The sequence below is a fragment of the Strix aluco genome, chromosome 1 (genome assembly GCF_031877795.1).
Source record: "Strix aluco isolate bStrAlu1 chromosome 1, bStrAlu1.hap1, whole genome shotgun sequence".
NCBI classification, from domain to species: Eukaryota; Metazoa; Chordata; class Aves; order Strigiformes; family Strigidae; genus Strix; species Strix aluco.
Genome location: NC_133931.1, coordinates 79,847,109 through 79,868,059, shown reverse-complemented (window position 1 = coordinate 79,868,059; position 20,951 = coordinate 79,847,109). Strand labels below are relative to the sequence as shown.

The window sequence follows — 20,951 nt, the reverse complement described above, 5'->3', positions numbered from 1 at the left end:
CTCTTGGATGTTTGATTCTTTTACAAGCAAATCCCAATTGACATTGCCAACACAGATATTGCTGCTTCATGTACTTTCATCACTCTATGAAAGTTTGAGGATTTCTTCCCTGAAACTGTAAAAGATGACCATTCCTGCTCCCTGTAGGGCTTTATGTGCTACACTACCTATGGCTGAATTTATTCTTGATGAAAAAGGTTTTAAAAAAGAAAATCAGTGCATGGCACATCACATATAATGAATGCACCAGGGAAGATATTGGTCCTTTTTGTTGTGGTCCATACTGAATATCGATCTTATATCTTGAAATCTTCCCGCCTGTCATCAGAGGTGGTGGAAAAGTGAAAAGTGTGTATCATTTTTCTGAAGGGAAGAGGGAATCTGAGACCTCCACCTGATCTTTGTTCTGTCTCAGCAACCATGAGCAAAGTGCACCTGGGTGCTTGGGGGCACAGGAGGGCATGTGTGTGTAACTGGTTTTATTCCTAATGTCTTCTCAAAAAACAATTTATCTCTACAGAGTCTTAAAATTTAAGTTCAAATAAACCTGCAAGGAGGTGAAATCTGGCATTGTTCTCTAGCTCAAAGCACTCATTATCCCAACTTAATTGGCAGGCTAGTCTTAATCTGGAGCAGCTAAAGCAGTGGCTCCAGCCCATGAGTTTTGAGGTGCATACTCAAACCAGTCTAAGTCAACTCATCACTCATTCCCTTACAAATGATTGAGCTGAGATGGTAATTTTTTGGATAGGGATAATTGGAGTACTGTAGTCAATTAACGTTATGTAGTAAAATGTCTTCGTATGCATTTACTCTGAAGTGCCAGGGATTACAAAAGTTTGTGCACATCCCTAATATAAGAAGTAAAAGGACTTGGGTACCTAAAAAACATTTTGGCCCAACAATGAGAATGAGATTCAGGTCCCGAAAGATAAGCATTGAACATTAAAGACCATACGGTATCCCACCTTGTCTCCATCAGCTTTTCCAGAAGGCTGTGTATCTTCCATAGGTCTGCTGACTCTGTGCAGACATCTAAGGGAATTTGAAACTGCAGTTAGCACCCTATGTTTGGACACATGAATTGCCCCCTACATGGCTAGAAATGGTTTTATCTCTCCTTTTACACCTAAATCCCAAACTGATCCAAAATCCTCTGTTCTCTGTCACTTGCTGGAAGTGGTGGGGCCCATGCTTTTCAGTCCTACTCCTCAGGTTTTTTTTCCACTTTTCTCTTCCAATACTACTTCATGCACAGTGGTCTTAGGAACAAGAAACTGATCTGTTGTGATGAGCAACATCACAGACCATTAGCTAGCACTGGCCAGGCCCACGTGGGTTTGACAGTAGCCACTGCCTTTGAGTTTCATAAATCTGCTCTGTCAACAGCTTAAGTGATGTCAAACGAGAAGTCACCAGACAAAGGGAAGAGAGAGCTGCTTTATACAAACTGTTGTGACTTATAGTTCCTTCGCATGCAATGTACGCTGCATTCGGCAATGCTAGAGACTATATTATGTAGCTGAGTGGGTAGCGAAGTCACTGGCTCAGTGGTTGCAGTGGAAAGCCTGTCTGGAGGTCGTCATGTCATTCAGTGCTGAGTGAGGGCATTAAACTTTGTGGTGCTACTGACCCTTGTTTCAGTGCTGCTCTGTCTTCAGAAATAGGGATACTCCTTTATAAACCACCATTGCCATGTCAGGTAGGTTATTTCTTGTTCTTGACTCACCTACACCTTTCCTAGTGCTCCCCAAAGTCTGAGGAATAATCATCTACTCACAGGGACAGCTGTCTCTCAACCTCAGTACTGCAGCCTTTCTTGCTTTCAAAAATGTAACTGTCTCCTTCCATCCACTTTACTGCTGGTCCAACAGCTCTGGCATTACCCAGCTTCATCTTCTTGGGTTTGCTTCCTCCTGTGTCCTACAAAAAACTGCACATTTGGCTCTAAGACCCAGTCTGACAGCATTTCTTACCTCTTAACCTGTTTTGCCTTTAAAATTCAGGGTAGTTTTTCCCCCTCGAGTACCCCTTTCAGTGACAGAAGGAAATCTCCCTATGAACACTAACAAACCTCTATCCTCTTAAATCACAGTGAGATTCACTGCTGCTCTGATGCCTACAAAATACCTTGTACTGACTGCCTAGGCAATCCGAGTCCAGAGTTTGCTACATATTGTACTGAGTGTAATCATTTTTTTGTGGGCTCTTACACCTCAGAAGATTTCCAGTGTTCAGAGAAGGGTCAGGGTTCCTCTGGAACAGCTACAGCTGGACCCTGAGGGGCACTTTCAGGTGCTACACTAGTGCCAACAGTGATTATCAATTGCACCTTAAAACAACGGTATCTGACAAGAGAAAGCATGGTGCACGAATGAACTATTTATCAAATACAGTAGTGGTATTCCTGCCACTGCTATCATGTGATGAATACACTCTAACTTATCAGACTATCAGTTGAATGCACTGACTCATGATCAAAATTTGTTCCATCCAAATTAAGCAGACAGTTTTGGCACATCTATTAAGTAAAGATTGAAAGTAGTAAGAAAAGGTCTCCCAGTAATATTCTTTCCATAAAGACTGTAACATACTGAAGTTGAATAGGATTGAAAACACAAGGATGATGAAAATGCACAAAAACACATATGTCTAGAAATTTAAGTTAAGCACACGTGTTAGAACAAAGGGAACAAAAATCACATATGTTGTGACATAGAGACACCAGTAGTTCTGGAATGGGATACCTGTAGCAGTACAACAAAATATGGTGGCATTTTGCTATTTTTATATTAACTAGCTACACAATGTGAATTAATAGGTATCTTTGAGGGGGAAAAAATAGTGATGTATTACTTTTATTAGAGCAAGCTCTACCTCTCGGACAGGGTTCTTAGTTTGAATTAATACCTGTTTGAGGTTTCTTGTGTTTTCAGAAGGTTAATTTTCCTAGTCTTGTTCTCTCAAACTAGGAACCATGTCACAACTATTTAATAAATGTGCCAATGTGTCAAAGTCATTTTTCAGAGCTAAGTGAAAATGGAAATTAAGTCAGTGGGGTTACATCAGCAGTGAATTTGTCTCAAGGCAATAGTAAGGAAATATTTCCGGAAGTGGAACCTTATCTGTGATGATTTTGCTCCTGTTAAATCTACCAGAAGAATAGTTTGCTCTACTGTTCTGCTCTGAAGGCAGAATCTTTCTTAGGACAGCTATCAGTTTGATCCTATGAAAGAAAAAGTTTCCTGAATTAAGTAATAGAGGCATATGCTAAGGTGTTAATCAGACTTTATCGTGCAAAGGAAAAGACATTAAATCTACATTGTTGAAATGTTTAGTAAGCAAACATTATCATCTTACAGTCAAAGTCTTAGTGTATGGTGATAGACAATCCTGCTGTCAATATAAAAGTGATGGAAGCCTGATCTTAGAAAAATAACAAATGTGTAGTGTCAGAAAAATGCTGTCCCAAACACCTACCGGACAACCCCTTCCTGTGACACTGCCCCCAAATTATGGTTATATTGTGTCTTTTTTCCTTCCTTTATGAGAGAAATTGAACAAATAAATATGATTTCTTTTTTCCTTGTCAAGCTGGTGGTTATGTTTAATCTTATTATGTAAAACCTCTTTAAAAGCATCAACTCAGTTTTGGGTCTTACAATGTGTGATGTTGCTCAAATGAAAAATCAATTTATTCATAGATCAAAGCAGTTCTGTATGAGCTCTAATGAAAATTAACAATGCTATTTATTTTTAATAATCATTCTCACACACATCCTCCTCTCTTCCCAGGACCCCCATCAGTTCTTGCTTCTTCAACGCAGGGAGGCTTCTCGAGCTGCAAGTTGAATTCCCCAGCCTTCCTACTAGCAGTGCTAGATAAAACTTTGCTGACATTACAAGATTAATTTCCATTATATGTTTCAGTTTGCTTTCAGAAGAGGTTCTTAACATCAAAAAAAAATTTTAAATGCAAACGCTCTACAGATTGTAACATATACTAATGCAAAAGTCAAGGATTGCATGTGTTGTCAGCTGTGTTGGGCTGACGCAGCAGTAGCTGTGCTTTCATTGGCATTACTCGACATTTACACCACTCCAGACTAGAGCAGGGTTTCATCTATAGCTAATGCTAGAAAACATGACTTTTGTCTCCTTCATGCCTGCTGTAAAGCATCAGGAACATAACTCAGATAAAAGAAGTTAACGGATAACTGATTTTTTTTTTTTCTGTGAATGTAGTACAGTAATTTATTAACTAACTACATGTATAGTTTTAGAAAACACATTTAGTATGCAAGCAAGTTACTGTGGAATGTTTTCTGCAGTTGTAAAGAATAGTCCTTAACTTTTAACTTTTAACAACTTAACTCTGTATTAAAGCAAATTTACTCCTTTTTCAATATAAGTTCATATGTTTTTAATTAAATTAAGGACACATATTTTATGGCAACAGCAGGAGTTTTTCTCTTCCCAAATACATTTCCAAATAGCTACCAAAGTGTTTGAAGTACTAAAACCATGGAAAATATGTTAACAGTTACACTTGTTAATAGAATTTAAGACCATGCAAACAGTGGCTTAGATCAGCTCTATAGCCCAGCCACTCCTGTTTTCTTCCAGCTGGTGTGCCACCTTTTTCTGGTGAATCTCTGGAAGGACAGTTTGAGCTGTGATGCCTGTCTGTGCGGTCAGCTGTTTTACCTGTTCATGTGAGCAGCTCTGTTGGAGGTGACAGTTTTTGCTGAACCTCTGGGACAGGGCAGGGAGGAAGAAGAGTCTGTCACCCCCACAGGCAGCACCTGACAGGACGAGGGGCCTGGCATTGTCATTATGGGTTCTAATATGGGGGGGACTCCAAACTGGACACCAGCTTGCACAACTGCAATATGCTGACTAGATTTTAGGTCTACAAAATCTGCACTGTGAGTCTTCGGGCACTCTCTATCCAAAGGCTAAATTTGATGCAATTCTTACAAAAAAGAACCGAAAACACTCGGAATATATTTTAGTGTAAATATGCAACTGATTAAGAATTGAATAGTGTTATTGAGCTGGAATTACTACAGCCACTCAGAATAAGGGATGCTGTACTGTCCCTCTGTTACACATTATCTATAAAAAGCCTGGTTTACTGGTTTGAAATCTAATATGATTTGATCTTCTTGTGCCTAACTTAAGTCTGTGCACAGCAGAAATGTTAGAACTGTTGAGTATTAACATGTCCAGAATGCTTATACCATGTTTGATTGTGTTTATTTTAATTTTCCTACTGAGGTTTTCTGATTGTGTTTATTTTCATTTTCCTACTGAGGTTTTCCTGATAGCTGCAAAGCCTTTATTGTAAGAAGCATTTTGTGTGTCTAGATATGTGTACTGGTATGAATGCTATTGCCTGGAATACTAGGCCAGTTCCAGGAAAGAAGTCTGCTTGGGGCAGCCATCCAGAGTTCCTTATACTCAGTGCTAAGGGACATAGCCTTTGGCTGCTAATGGAATGATCATTGTCATCTGATTCCACCAGAGGACTGAAATGGTGAGACACTCCCTTGTACTTTAAGTGAGGTACAAAAGGAAAAAGGAACATTGGTCTGTTCTGGATGTGTGTACAGAGTAAAGCAGAAAGTCTCACTGATCTGATGTTTCTACTTGTACTTACTCTTGACCAGTGCAGACACTGCCCTAGAAGAGTAAAAGCTACTGCAAATCATGGGTTTGGTTTTTGGGTTTTTTTGAAACACAGTCTTAATTTACTATATGCCACAGACTGAAGTACTCACTGTAAGTGATAGGCAGCTATTAATGTGTTCAGGTTACATAGAACAGATAGATGAAGATGTAAATAGCATTTCAGGCTGTTCTTGAACAGTGTTTCATATATGTGTAGGGGAAAAAAGATTTTCAGTTTGTTCAAACAAACCATTTCTGAAAGAGAAAGTGGTATTAACATCTGTACTACATCTGATACTAACAATATTGCTGAAAAGCTAATATGCAAATGACCAATTAAATATTAAGTGCAAAGAAATAAAATTGTTCTAGGACAAGATTTGTATTTGTATTGCAGCACACAGTAAGATTCAAATCCTACTGCACACATTTTGTTGGCAATGTTATGCTTTTTATAATCAGGAATGTTTTTACATGATACAGAGTGAGTAGTTGCTAAGATCTCACATTACCACAAAATCTATTTGATAACCTTTAAGTTTAACATTTTGGTACAGAGATTTCAGTCTTTATCGGTATTACAATTATTCTGTTCAAAGTGACTGGCTGTATTTCTACCACAGCAAGCAAAATTGTGAAAAACAAAAATTGTTTAACATTTCATAGTTAAAAGATGTGATTTTCCTCTTACCTTTGCTTGAAAATGTGGACACACACAACTTATGAATTCAGAAATAAGATTTTTAATAAGTACTCATAAATACTAATTGATCAGAACTTTTTTAAGTTATCAAAAAATCTGATTAAATTATCATATTATATACAATAATCATACCTGATTATTTCATTCATAAAATGTGATGTAGATTAGATTACTAATTATATTTATTTTTCCCAATTTTCCTGTCCTTTTCATCCTGCGTGATACACTCATGGTGATTGCTGTATGCAAATTCCCAGAACAGCTGCACTGAAGGTGATTCAGAGTTGTTTCACTGACCTCAGCAACAACTTCATCAGGCCTTCGCCCTCTCTGAACTTGTGTTCATCACGGTGAAGGACTGAGCAGCCATTTTACTCTAATAATGACCCTCTAGAACTGGTGTGAGGCTTCTATATCTGCTGGTGCTAACCCTGCCCTACATTTATATATATTTACATTTATACTCTCTCTATATATAATTTCTCAGAACCTCTTCTTGTGTTATTTTCACAAGCCTTCAGGTGCAATTCTGAAAAAAAAAAATGTTCATTTAAGTATGAAAAAAGTAATAATAATCATAGAATTATTTAGATTGGAAAAGACCTTTAAGATCATTGAGTCCAACCGTAATCAACAGAATTTCTTTTTCATGTCTTCAGTTCAATGTGACCATTTTAAAAATTCATTGCACCTTTCATTTTAGGAGATTTTAAGTTCTGGAGGTTAGTGTTATATAAAGTAACTCCTTACTAAATATCAGGAATATGTCAGGAAGGCTTTCTTTCTGATCAGTAGCATGCATACAACAAAGGATGTGGGGAAAAGGTGGCATCCTCTCTGAGCAATAAAGTCTAAGAAGCACTAATAAACCCAGTTAGATTACTGCATGTAGTGTAGAATTAACCTTGTACAGTAAAACCGGTCCTTCGAGAGAAGACTTTCACAAATAACAACGATGTCATTGGCTTTGCATTCACTGTAGTGTTTTTAACAATTGATGCACATTTCATTTATAGTAACAAGTTATGAGTTGTGTGGTGGGAGATGAGGACTTGCCAAGTTCTGTAGGTTGTGGTATTCAGATTATCTTTGTACATATACTTGGCCTTTAATATCATCGTTTCATTCTCCTAAGGGCATGATGTAGCCATATCCAAAGTCTCCAACTGATGTAGTATGGAAATATTAAGAGAGTCCCTAATGTGTGAAATGCTTGAACATGCAATCATATAAATGTGTCTTGCTCCAAAATAGTATCAGTCACCAATTAGATTACATGCAATGATGCAAATAGTGCTAACAGTCTTGCGTGTTTTCCCTGTACTTCTTCTCCGTCACCCTTTATTGCTGTATCTTCTGAATTCTCCCTTCATTTTCTTTCAACAAAGGCAAGTATGCCATGAGGGATCTGGTCCACCGACTGCCAGGCGCTAACAACAGCAACAACTCAGCAAGCAAGGCCATGTCTGATGACACCGTTACTGCCATTTGCTGCACTCTGCATGAAGTCATCACTAAAAACATGGAGAATGCCAAGGCCTTACGAGACGCAGGCGGCATTGAGAAACTGGTTGGCATATCTAAGAGTAAAGGAGACAAGTATGTTTTGCAAATCACCTTGCACCTTTTTAACCTCTCCAATAGTTATTACTAGACCTGAATGTGTTTGCCTCCTCTGTGCAATCGTGAGTTGAATTCTTTAGTTTCATCAGAAATTATATGTCCAGTGTGAAAGGTGACAAGAAACAGACAATGCCAGTAGCGAAAGTCTCTGCTGTGGTTTATTTTTGACATACCATCAGCAGTGCGTGGAGTGCACTGCATGTGCAGTTTAAGGAAGAGTAATTATCTGCAGTAACCACTACCTCTAAGCACTTCCAGAAGATCCTGATAAACATTAGGGACCAGAGCTGTTGGATTGCACCCTGCAAAAGGGGTGACATGCAGGTGGAGGGATCCTGTGAAAGGAAGGGACCTCACCGCAGTTCTGTTACTGCTCCTCTTGCTCTGGGAGTGAAGAATGTAAAGTCACTGTCCCTCTTCACAGCACCCTTTTCCCTGCCTCCAGCTTGCTGGAAAGGTGGGGCATAGTAGAAAAATGGATCCATGGATTTTCCTAACACCTTGCTTCTGAGAGAGCATTAGGATACCTGCAGGCTACTTTGTGAGGCACCAAAACATGCAAAAATCTTACACGCGAGTGGGACATTTCCCGAGCAGCTATGGTTTCATCTTGTCTGTTTTCCTATGTACACACTCTTCATGAAGAGTTCACTCTTTATCCTTCTTTTGCCTAAAACAGATAGCCTGGTTCTCATATTTGTCAACCTGCAGAAGTATAGTGCAATGAGACTGTGGCAGTTTGAAAACAAAAAGCCTTCACTGTAGTGTACAAAACCCATCAGTCCACCTACTCGAAGCTGTCATCACACAGCCTACTGCAGCACCAGAGCTCTAAAAGAGCCTCACAAAGCCAGGCCACAACCTGAAGGAAAGATTTATGCACCCTACATTTGGTATGAGAACTTATGCTCACCTATATAATCGGAGCATTGCCAATATAATTTAATCACATTTCTTTTCCTCTATTGTCACCTTTTTCTTTTCATACCAAATTCATTATTGAAACATTCTCACTTTCTAACTGTAAGGGGTAAAAAGTAGTAGTGTAACAAAGTATGTGATTCCAGTTGTGGGAGCTCCCCATGCTCTGCCAATTTATTTATATTTGCATTTTTATTATTATTAAATCTATTTAAATTTTTTATTTATATTTTCTAGATCAAATGTACTGATATCGCAAGCAGGTTCATATCCATTTCTCTTAAGTTGAACGTGCCTTTCCTCGGAATAATGATTTGTCTACCTGTTCATTATCTGGTAGAGATTATTAACACCTGTTGAGTCTGGAATTTTCAAAGTGTTAAGAGCAGTTTTAGAAGGATCCAAGGGTATAATTCCCTGTCTAAGTATTGCTCATAACTGTGAAAGACATATCTATGTTGAATGAAAGTATTTAGCCCAGGTAGTGTTGAATAATTCCAGAATGCCCTCCCAAATCATGATACATATCCCTCTTCTCAAGTACTTTGAGTTGCGGTCCTGTGTTATTACTGTTACAGGTTACACAGTTCTAGAAGAAAACCTGTCAGCTCACAGTGCTACAAATGCCAATCTTCATTGAAAGTTCAATTTTTCAGCTTTCAAAAATGTTAGTATTGTGCACCATTGCTTTGGTTTGGTTTCTTATAGATAATCCATTGTTTAAAAATCAGAATTGTTGATTGTTGGACTGATAGGAAATTCTGGCGTGCACACTTTAATACAGTAATACGCTTCAGTATGAATTTGTCTTGTCCATTATGAAGCGTCTGCTTCTACAAGTGCAGGATACTAGCCTGCCCATTCATCCTGGTATGTATCAGTGCCAGGAGTGTGGGGCTGGCCCCGCTGGCCTTTGGAAAATTGCCCAGGGCTTGAGTGCTTTCCCTGTATGACAACATGAGAGAACTGGTGTTCATAAGGTCATACTGGCCAAGCCCATACTGGCTTCACATAGTTCCTGTTTCTTCTCAGTACTCACATTATGGTTGGCGCAGTTATTTTCCTGGTTACTCCATGCTACCAGCACCCTACTAGCCAGTACAGCTGGGAGTATAATAAAAACAATTATGCTTGAAAGGGTTTATCATATTCCTGTTTATTCACCAATTACCCACCTACTGCTGTACTCTGGGTGAGAAATGGAAGAAAAGGGTGAAAAAACACCAAATAAATTACCAGGAAAATACTGTTTAAGTTAATTGAATCAGTTGTGTCATGAACATTGCTTTACCAGCTGGAGTGTCAGCCTACCAGTAGTCCTTCTCAGAGATCAGAGGATGCACCAAAGCCCGATCCCTGAGAAGACTTCCTGCCCAAACCAGTAACATATGTTGCTGGTTTTCTGATTTCTCTTTGCTTTTGCAATCCATGTGCCTTTTCTGAGTAAAACATGAATCACCTGAATGACTGCCCCAAACTCAGTCAATCTTCACTCCAGACTTTGGCCTTTGCAAGGTTTTCTAGCACTCTACTGCTTTATGTGTATTGTTGGTACAGCACAGTGTATGCTTTCTCAGTGGGCTGCGTTATCTTCCCAGTCCTTTTCTATTTGACCCTTTTTCACTGAGCTGAATACTCTCTGATATATATTTTTTTAGATTTTTTTTTAAAGTTACCTATCCCAAGAGGAATATATCACTCCAACTGATTGTAACAATAGTTTATAGCTTCTTGCAAAACCTTTCTGGAGAGAAAGTCCATGTGAAACTATATATGGTTTTTAACATCACATTGGATTGATGTCATAAAAGGGGGTAATCATGTGAGCAAGATGCAAGTTGTAATTTGAATTCCTAATGAAATTCCTCATGGCTTTTTATATTTTCTGCATCTTGGCTCTGCACTTCAAAAACAATGCTCATCACCCATCTAGGGTGTTTCTTTTGGCCAGTGATAAGAGGCACTTAATGCATTGAGCACGCTGTCAAGAGTTGAAGTTTGGCAGCTTACAGAGAAACTCTGGCTCTAACTTCTTGTCCTTTATGCCAAAAGTTGTAGTCAGGACTTCTTAGACGTACATAATACCAGTTGGGTCCTCAATGATTTTGCCGATTGCTACCTCTCCGATTCCTCTTACTATGCTCTCAGCATGAATTCTTGTTCTCAGTATGCTGAGGAACACACATTTTGCTCCTCACTGAATAATTAGTAGTATAGAAATAACATGTATTGCCCTTGCTTAAAAACACTTTGGTCTCCAAGACGCCAACCAAAGATCTTATGGTACATCTGAAACACACTTTAACTGTGGGTTTAAATCCATAGCAATGCATTTGAAAGTTGGGATGAATGGAGTCTTGTACTTAACAGTCTCTTTCTCACTCTTTCTTTCTTTCTCTCTCCCTTTTTAATATATGTGTGTAACAGGCATTCGCCAAAAGTGGTGAAAGCAGCATCTCAGGTCCTCAATAGTATGTGGCAGTACAGAGACCTGAGAAGTCTCTACAAGAAGGTAAGGCTTGGGCTTTTTCTAGATTTATCATCTTTCATATGGTTACCCAAATTTGGGGGCTGAGAGACGTTAGACCAAAACATTTATGTGACTGGAAATTCACCTAGTTTAATATATGATACTTGGAGCTACGAGTTTTTCCCTCATTTCTACTTTTAACATAGAAGTACCTTTTGAAAATATCTGTGGTGGTGAAAAAGGGATGTGAATTTGATTTTCAAAGAATTCATACGAAAAGTGCTGGATCTGACAGGCCTGGAGAGTGAAGTTCTCTGTTCATAGAACAAATCCGTGCAAGTTCTCCTACTGTACCTTTCCTTCTTACATGTCCCCACCCTGTCCTGAGGTGATTACCAGATTTCCAGGCCTTCAGCTCCCAAATTTCCTCATGAGAATGTAAACAAGAGTATCTGAAGGAGTGGTGCTTAGGGACCAGTTACATGTTGAGCTGGGCTGAAATTTGATAGCTTCACTTCCAATCAGCTGGCAGACAGTAGCGTCATATACTTGGTTTTCAGTCTATGGAATCTGTAGTACCATTCCCACAGGCCTGCTAACCTCTTAAAAATGAATTGCAATACGGCAATACGATCCTGTGAAACAACATCCCATATAGCCTTTAAAATGTGTCTACTTAATAAATGACAACATTTAAAGTAATTCTTGCTGAATATTTCAAAACAGAATTACATTCCATGTGAGTATCAGCCTGCAGATTTAGTTCTCAAAGGTCTTCTTGCTACATGGAATTTCACAGTTTATCTAATTGATATTTGTATTTGTAATCTCAGCAAAGAGAGCTAAGACTTCATGTGGCACAAAAATTTAGGTCCTAGTTAAGGCTGAGGCATAAGAATGGTGAAGGAGGAAAGGTTCACAGTGGCATAATCTGTGTTGTATGTATTTTGCACAAGAAAAGAACTTAGTTACGTGAAATGTATGCACCAAATCTCAAACTGACAGAAGCTGACCTTCCATTTGAAATAATGTTCTTTTGCATGCCTCAGCCCTGCTTGTGTCAAGTCTGAGGAGTAAGGAAGATGATTACTGAGTCTCTCCCATTGTTCACTTCCAGTATTTTCAGTCATCCTTGGCAGCCCTAGGGATACCATATGTGAAGATGTTCCAAGTAACAAGCTAGTACTCAACTGTCCCATTAAGAGGTGGGAACAAACATGAGCTAGAGTAGGCTTTTCTTGACGCAAAGCAGTAACTAACACACTGGAAGTGTGCATAGCCTGACTTCTGTGTATGTGGGTGGGTGCACTGTAGAGGCTGAACTTTACTGCACCATAATCTCTTAGAGGTTCTTACAATGTCTGGCACATTTCCAGCCTTCTGTCTCTATATGCTGTGATGGAAAAGCAGTTTCTGGGGTTGCTCCATGCATGAGGTAATCTATATGCTGTGCGGCTTCTGAGTATACTGCTACCTAAAGGACATTCTGTTGGCTCCCAATGTGAATGCCTGGTAATGTACTTAGGTACTAAGCATGCTTAGGTACTAAGTACCTTGCATGCTTAAAAGAACATTTTCTGTGGCCACAAATACATATTTGTGGTATGGAAAATAGGGCAGGCTAGCCTTTGAGGTAGCTTCAAGGACACGCGTAGCAGACAGATTGTCTATATTGTCAGAAAGCATTTCATTAATCTCTGTATCAGCTAATTCCTACAGGCTTCACAAAATCTTAAAATGAAGGTCAGTCTCTGCTACGTATTTGTATACTCATTACATATGCTGCTAAGCCTTCTATAAATAATGGTTTCTTTGAATCAAAATGTTCAGATAGTTAATTTAAAATATTCCTGTTTGGTAAAAGACATACAGTGATGTTTATAAAGTCATAATATTTATTAAACTTGCCTGTAGTAAGCTGTTATGCTGGCTCTCCAAGTTTCACCACTATTTGGAAAATAATAGTTTTATGATAGGAAAATTAGAAAAGTTGCATTATACTAACAGTCAGCTAGTTAATATAAAGATACTGGGTCAACACAATCTTTATTTTGTCCCATTAAAATATATATACAAGTGAACATACCGTTGACAGTATAATATGATCAGCACTTTTCAGTACCTTGCACTTGCACAGCCTTTTTTGAAGTGCAGGTAAATCCCATTACATAATCATCAGCAATTTCTTCCTATGTACTGAAGTATCTATACAGCTACTTTCAAAGAATTGGTGGCCTACAGAGAGGCATAACTTTGTATTGTAATACCAGGAAATTACAAGCATCACATCACATTTAAGAAAAAGCAGCAGCACTTACTATACTGTTTGAGAAGTAGTGTAACCAAATAGTTTGAATTGTAGTATATTTTAGAGCCACATGTTCACCGTAAAGAGAGGTAAAAAGAATAGAAGTATTATCCTTTATATTAATGGGGAAGGAAGGCAATATATGTTTACTGCTGATACAGTAGTAGTCAGTATATTTAGTCCAAATATGACTGCATCAGCAAAAACATGAAAACCTCTTTCACTTTTCTAATTTTGCTCAGCATTACAGGAATCATCGCATAGCTGTTACGGAGGCTCTCAAATAAACAAACAACCACCAAAAATTAAAAATGTATTGCCAACACAATTAACTAGCCCTCCGCAAATTACAAGTTCGAATATCTGTGAGAGGAGAACAGAACAACTTCCTAGGGTTTAACAACAACCCAAAACGCTCTATCACTCACCTAACAAGTGAGGGCTCTCAACCTCGACGACCTGCTCAGGGCAGCGTCCCAACCCAAGGCACCTCGAGGAGTTTCCCTGAGCGGCGTCCCAACCCAAGGGGAGAGTCCTGGACCACAGCGTGCTGCTCCAGGGGATGAGCTCAAAATGGCTCCCAGGGGACTCCATTTATACCCAGGCCGAATCTGACCTGTAGTCAGTAGCGGCTCCCATTGGCCCAAGGCCCCAACTACCATGAAGCCCCGAGAGCAGGCAGTCAGGAGCTGCTACACTTCAGCAGCCAAGAAGCCATGTTTTCATTGGGCGGATGCACCTGCCACAATAGCTGGCAGAGTAGAAACTGCGCTGACAGAAAGTCCATCCAGAGTTGGGGATTGGTGTGGTTACCTAATGACTAAGGACTAAAAGCCAAGAAGTGCATAGGTAGCAATTTCCCACTTGCAGCACTCCCTGATAAACTGGCTGTGGAGAGAAGTGCAGGAGTCAGAAACTAGTCCCCCACCTGCTGCCAGTAGCGGGGCTGCCCTACGCAGAGTGTATGCAGTGCTTCCTGAAAGCTCCAATCCCACCATGGGTGAGCAAGCTCTTCAGCTTTAACCAAGGCTTATGTAGTGAAACCTAAATGAAGCAGCTTCTCAGGACACTGTCAGAATCAGCTTTTGGATTTAAAAAAAGCTCAAATTTAACAGATTTCAAGGTGCCAGCTTCAGGTATGTTTCTTAAGAAGAATAGTAGTGTGCACAAATTTCATTGTGCCACTCGGTATCTGGCAGACATTGTCTATTTCTCTGGGCCCTTCAGAGCCAAAAACTGCAGCAGCAGCTGCAATGACTCAGTTAATTTCTTTGACCAAATCAAGTAGCTCTCTGTCTCAAGGTCGTAGTATATCTGGCCAAGAACACAAACAGTATCTTTTGACAACACAAAATTTTAAGGTCCTATCCATCTTTTTTATCCTGAAAAATGCAAAATTTTTCCACAAGTCACTGAGCTAGGAGATGTAGAAAATTAAATCTAAAGTTAAGCTAGAGATACATTTCTGGGAAAAGAGTTTCAGGATAGCTCATTTGCTGTGTTTAAACAGAAAGGCAGAGCAGGTGGACAGAACAAACCCTGCAAGTGATGTAGCTCCAACAGTCCGGACCTCAGAGTTCTGGTACCCAGGAACTTCTTTGCAGTGGGCTGTTCCTGCTCCCAGTGAAAGCAATGAGAAAGCCCTATTGATTTCATGGGTCCTTTCTGTAAGGCCCCAAAAGCAAGAGCTAGAACTTTTTGCAGCCAGTTGAACTTCACTGGGGAGACAGGCTAACTAATCTGCAGCATCCAGTGTGTCCTGGGATTCCCAAGATCCTATAAAAAATAAGGACTGGAGGTTTGTATGTTGCTTTCATTCAGTTTGCTGAAGCAGGAACATTGTGACCAGTTATTAATAGCTAATACAAGAGGAGTTGCACTCTTTGAACTGTTGGTCTCTCTTCTCAAATAACTTTTTATTCTCTGAAAGGAATGCTCAAGTGGATACTGTAGCTTTTCTGGATAACAATGGATAGATTTTTCAGGATAACAATGGATAGATTTCTAACTTCCTACTGCCTGAGCTACAAGCTCAAGGAGGAGGAGGCACTGGCTTTGTTGTCTCCGTTTCCACTTGGAAAGCTCTGTAAGTCTGCAATGCACTGTTGTTTGCAGAGCTATGTCACACCCTGTACCCTCCACTGACAGGTTCTATCCAGTGTACTAGGATTTCCAGTTCATACATGTTGTGGCTTCAGTGGGACATTAAGAGTGCTTAATGGTCACATGGTCAGTGGCCCCATGGGTGGGTCAGTGGATTAGCACTTAGGAAAAAACAGGTAGAGTAGCTATCCAGCTTGTCCTTGTGCTTCAGAGTCATGGTAGACCCCTCTTCCTCAAGTATCTTGGTAACCTGTACAGTCAGCAGGAGAATTAAGTGCTGCTTACAGTCTCCAGAGAGAGATCCTCTCCCATTTATGTTTAGGCACCTAAGCAAGGTGAAAGGAGCTACTATGGTGATTTTTTAAAGACACCTATTTCCAAGTCAGTAACACTGGACCTCACTCCAGTCTCTAGGGTATTAACTAGTTGAGGATTCGGGGACACCTTGGAAAATACAGGTGTGACTGTAAGACAGCAGATTTCTATTAGCTGGTAAACTCTTATCTATCTCAGTATTCAAGAAAATAACCAACTACTCTTAAACACAGATAGCTTGTTAAATTACATGAGGAAATTTGAGCAAAAGGGTTGTGCTGAATGAGCTTAACAGGAAAGAAAATTTATTAGTGAAAAACAAGCTTCAATTAGCATTAAATGTGTATAATATTAAAGAGCTGGAGGAACTGTCAGGAAGAATATGTTTTCTATTAATTGGTTTGCTTTGCCTAAGCACTTAGGCTCCAATAAAATATGTTTACATTCTATCATTATGTTTACACTTATTCTGTCTACCAATATATAAGTAGAGATCACAATGAATTTGTTGAAATTATTTTTCTTTCCCATTTATTATTGTAGATTTCTGTTCTGCATAGAATAATTGAAATGTTTGTCCTATTCATCTGCCATATGAATAAAAATACAACCAATTATTTGAAACCAGGGAGGCTGTTAAAGACAGTTGTCCTTCAGTGTGTAGTGTGCCATTTACAACACAGATACTATTGTGATAGGCATTTAATGAAGTCAGAGTAGTCACTCTGAAGATGGCCTTGTCTGTCATTGGCTGGAAAACATATTTAGAATTGCCCGAAGTCTTAGAGCAGTTAAGCCAGTCTGGATCTAGAAAAAGGCTCTCTTTTCATGTGACTTTCAGAATAATAACACAGTGACTCTATGAGCAGGTCCTATATGGCTAAATGTTCCGTGAAAATTGCCAGCAATAAACTTCAAAACCCTCGTCAAGGAGTTTTAAAATCTAAAGTCCTTTCTTAAGTAAAATATACCTACTCACCCTTTAAAAATGTTAGTTACATCGTGCTATCATGTAGACTTGGAACACATCATTTAGGTTTTCTTCTGGTAAGGTTATCGTCAGTCAGACATCCCCAAAAAAGATGCTGGTTTAGGTTAAATTTATCTGGTGAAAAGGTCTGTGCAGAACTTAAACCCTCCAGTAAGGATCTAAATTCCGAATCCAGAACATAATAGTTCCTAAAAAAAGTGGCTTGACTTGAAGGAACTATTCATGTGCTCAAATTGCTCATGAGCATATGTATTTTGCAGTGCTGATCTTTCATCAGGGATTAATTTATTTCTGTACAGTTGGCCAGGCCTTTTTCAGATCACTATGTCACCCTTTTAGAAAAAGGATGGATTAATTTAAGGTAAACCCCCCACTGTAATATAAAGGTAGATTATCATTATAGAAAAGACATTGTCTAGAGCCCATTTTTATATTAACTATGAAAATGCAAGTACCTGATTAACAAATGATTGACTGATTGATTGATTTATGGCAGTGGGCGGCCCCAAGCTTCAGTGTGACTGATGACAGAGGATTTTCACCAACCCACCACTCTGGGTCATGGCACGCTCAGCATACTCTCTCCCAGAGCCAAGAAACCAGAATCTATTCCCCAACCCAGGTATTCTGGCTGTCAGGTGACCAGTGTTGAATTGTTATGTTTCATGCATACTGAGATTTGTACCCAGAAGAGTTCTACAGGAGCCATTTGAATCAAAAGTGACAAAGCCTTACTAGAGCATATATTTTAAAATTACACAATTTAATGTACTCAACCCTGTAAATTCTGGATGGAAAGCATCTCACTTCACTTAGGAGAGCAGTCCCATTCATTTCAGCCACGTGAGGAAGGTATGCAGAGTTTTGCTCTGAGGACAGCATATACCAGAGAGGCAGACAAGTGCATTACATTCAGTTCCCTGGCAAGCTTTCTAGCATTTGTGTAATCTCTTTTCTGATTGTCTGAACCTTTCAAACAGAAAGGCGGTTATTGATAAGCAAATGTTGCAATAGCAGATTAAGTTTATCAAACACTTTGCCTTCTTTTCTGGCCTGATGGCATCTCTAAGAAAAAAGCAATAGCTGCGTATGTCAGTGAGAGGATCCCAGGTAAACAAGGATGTCTGTAGAAAAATCAGTGTGTCCAGGAGTCAATTAAATTCTTAAAATACTAATTTTCAAAATCTGTATTAATGAGAGCAACAGAGATTTCCTTCGGACATAAGAACAGTTGATGAGAATTAGCATCTCAACTGTAATTGACTGGAAATTTTTTTATTAGAGGCACTATTTAATTTTAGTTACTAAATTCCATTCCCTTAACCAAGTGTAGTTTGTTTTCCTCCTAATATTTTTTTCATAATATAATGTAACGCTGTGGCATTCTTGCAAAACAAAATACCTTCTACATATGAACAATGTTCAAGTAAATCCATGGAGAAACCTTTATATATATATATATGTCTGTGTATTATTTCTGATAAAATATTTAGAGAAAATAGGAATTTACATGGTTTTGCTGGTCATACAGGACACAGTAGGTATGCTACTTCTTTCAGTTTATTTTTTTTCGACTAAGTTTGCCTGGAAGGGAGAAGACATCAGAGATCTCATTTAAATACTTTAGACATAAATATCTTTCAAGGTTAGGGTAAATCCTTTTAATCTTTAGCTAACAGGAATATGATATTTAAACCACCCAGCATTTCATCATCTGATATATGTCATTACTTTCTTTTGTTAATCAGGAATTAAGCAAATTCCTAAATTGATTTTAAATAAAGGAAATGTGGACATTTTCTGTGGAATTAACATATTTAAGCCTTTTTAAAGTATCATCTGAGTAATTTTAGAAGACAGAGATTCTATAACCAATATAACAACAAAAAATTACAGTCTTCAAATAAATCCTTTATTTTTTTCTTTCTGTTTCAGTCTTTCTTGCCTAAAAACATGTTATTTGCATTTAAGTGAGTGTTTTAAATCTGGCTTTTTATCAAATGGCAATTTGTTAAATACTTAATCATTAAATTGTCATTGGTTTCAGTACTGGAGAAAAAGTTGGTATCACTGATTTTTGTGTGTGTGTGTTGAATTACTATTAATTCTATGTTTAATGCTGTATATTAGTTTCCACTGTTCATGTAAAATAGGTTTGCTTTTCCCAGTGCACATGCAAATACGAAGTATTTCTTCATTAAAGCAAAGGCATATTTTCTATTCTGCAGGAAATAACAGATAGTAGCTGCAGACCAAAGAATAATCTGTAAATCTTTTCATGTGCTTTCTTAGAGACACAAAACCTCTTCAGTGAGGAATGATACATTAGTCTGGAATTTTGTTTTTCTTTTTACCTTTCTTTTTACCTACTTTTTTCAACATAATTAGCACTAGGCAGCATCCCTGTGTAGTATAAACTTATCATTTAACTTCCATCTTCTTTTGATTGTGTTTGCCTTCCCAGGGATTTTTTTTTTAAGAATCATTCAAAACTTTGTCATGTAAATTTTAACATTTGTGGCTTTTTCAATGCCAGTTGCCTGCTTAAATAATATCCTGTTTGTCTATACAATAGGAATTTATATATCATGAGCAAAATCATGAAGCCTAAAGAGGAAATTGTGCAAATAAATTAAGCTGAGCTATACAAGTAAAACTTTGACATATGCAGAAGTATTCACGCATGGAAAACATGGTGTATAAACTGTGCTTAATTTTTTAAAAAGAAAAGAGAGAGAAAGGGGGAGGCATAACACAAATAGATTTAGTGTCTTCACTTAGCTGTATTATCATTCTAAATCATTTGGCTAGTTTTTAAGAAGAACAATTTAGAAAAAAAGACAAATTTCTATCTGAAATATTACAAAATGCTAAGTCAAACTGAATGTTATTTCAATTTTATTTTAATGAAAACAGTTAACATTTCACTTGTGTAGTCAAGTAGATCATGTTCTGATTTTCCTTGCTTATCCATCATATCAAGTAATATTTTTCCTGATTCCTTCTAACCCCCTGTGATTTTATTAGCAGTATCAGAAAATACTAGAAAGAGAAGGGATTGCCATTATCTTATTGCAATTTGTTTTATATTTTGCATGGCCTGAAAAGGTATAAAATCTTTTGGAATCCAAAATATTAAAGTTCTTTCCTATATGACAATGACAACTCATGATGGAGTATCAAAATTTGTGTTTCTCCATCAATTGTCAGAGGGTGATGTTTTCAAATGTTTGATGCTTCTGGATTCCATCATTTACTGTATAATAGACTTATTTTAATCATTTTGCATTTTACATAGTTAAATTCTTTGTGATACTCTCAAGAAAGGTTCATTTACTATGCAGTATCACCTACCATCCCTTTAATCATGTTTTAGTTATTTCAGAATTTATATATTTCTTTCTAAAACATTTTCCATGTTTACTATGATATTTAAAATATTATCAGTAACCTAAGATACAGTCTATGCTGAACTGAAGATTCAGTACTGATGATAGTATTTCCATTAAAACAGTCCTGTGCTGGACTAGGAACTAGACCTTGCCCATCCTTACACTATTTTTGCGCGAGATTTTTTACTGAATGGTATCCAAAAAGCACAGAAATTATGACTAAGCACAATTAAAGCCAAACTAATTGCTTTTTCTTGCACTCCTTGCAAATACTTGTATGTCTGTGTGACAACATATCTGCATTTTTGCTGGTAAATATGTGCATATTGTGTGTATACACAAATGCGGGGGTGTGTATGTAGAACATACATACAACACAGCATGGATGTAGAAGATGCTGCCTTTAAGCATGATGTCTGAACAAAGAGAGCTTGGGAATACATAAAGGAATA

General features: G+C 38.2%; 1 protein-coding gene across 7 annotated transcripts in view; it reads left to right on the top strand.

The window, feature by feature from the left end:
• Positions 1-20,951, top strand: part of CTNND2 (catenin delta 2) — a 696,862-nt gene that overhangs the window by 649,409 nt on the left and 26,502 nt on the right. For 4 of the 7 annotated variants that reach the window (XM_074825966.1, XM_074825976.1, XM_074825956.1 and 1 more), the window contains 3 exons: positions 7,765-7,975; positions 11,348-11,432; positions 17,604-17,729. In XM_074825966.1, the coding sequence (XP_074682067.1) occupies positions 7,765-7,975; positions 11,348-11,432; positions 17,604-17,729 (422 nt within the window). The remainder of the gene's footprint in view (positions 1-7,764; positions 7,976-11,347; positions 11,433-17,603; positions 17,730-20,951) is intronic. The other 3 variants (XM_074826001.1, XM_074825992.1, XM_074825984.1) reach the window with 1 other exon arrangement.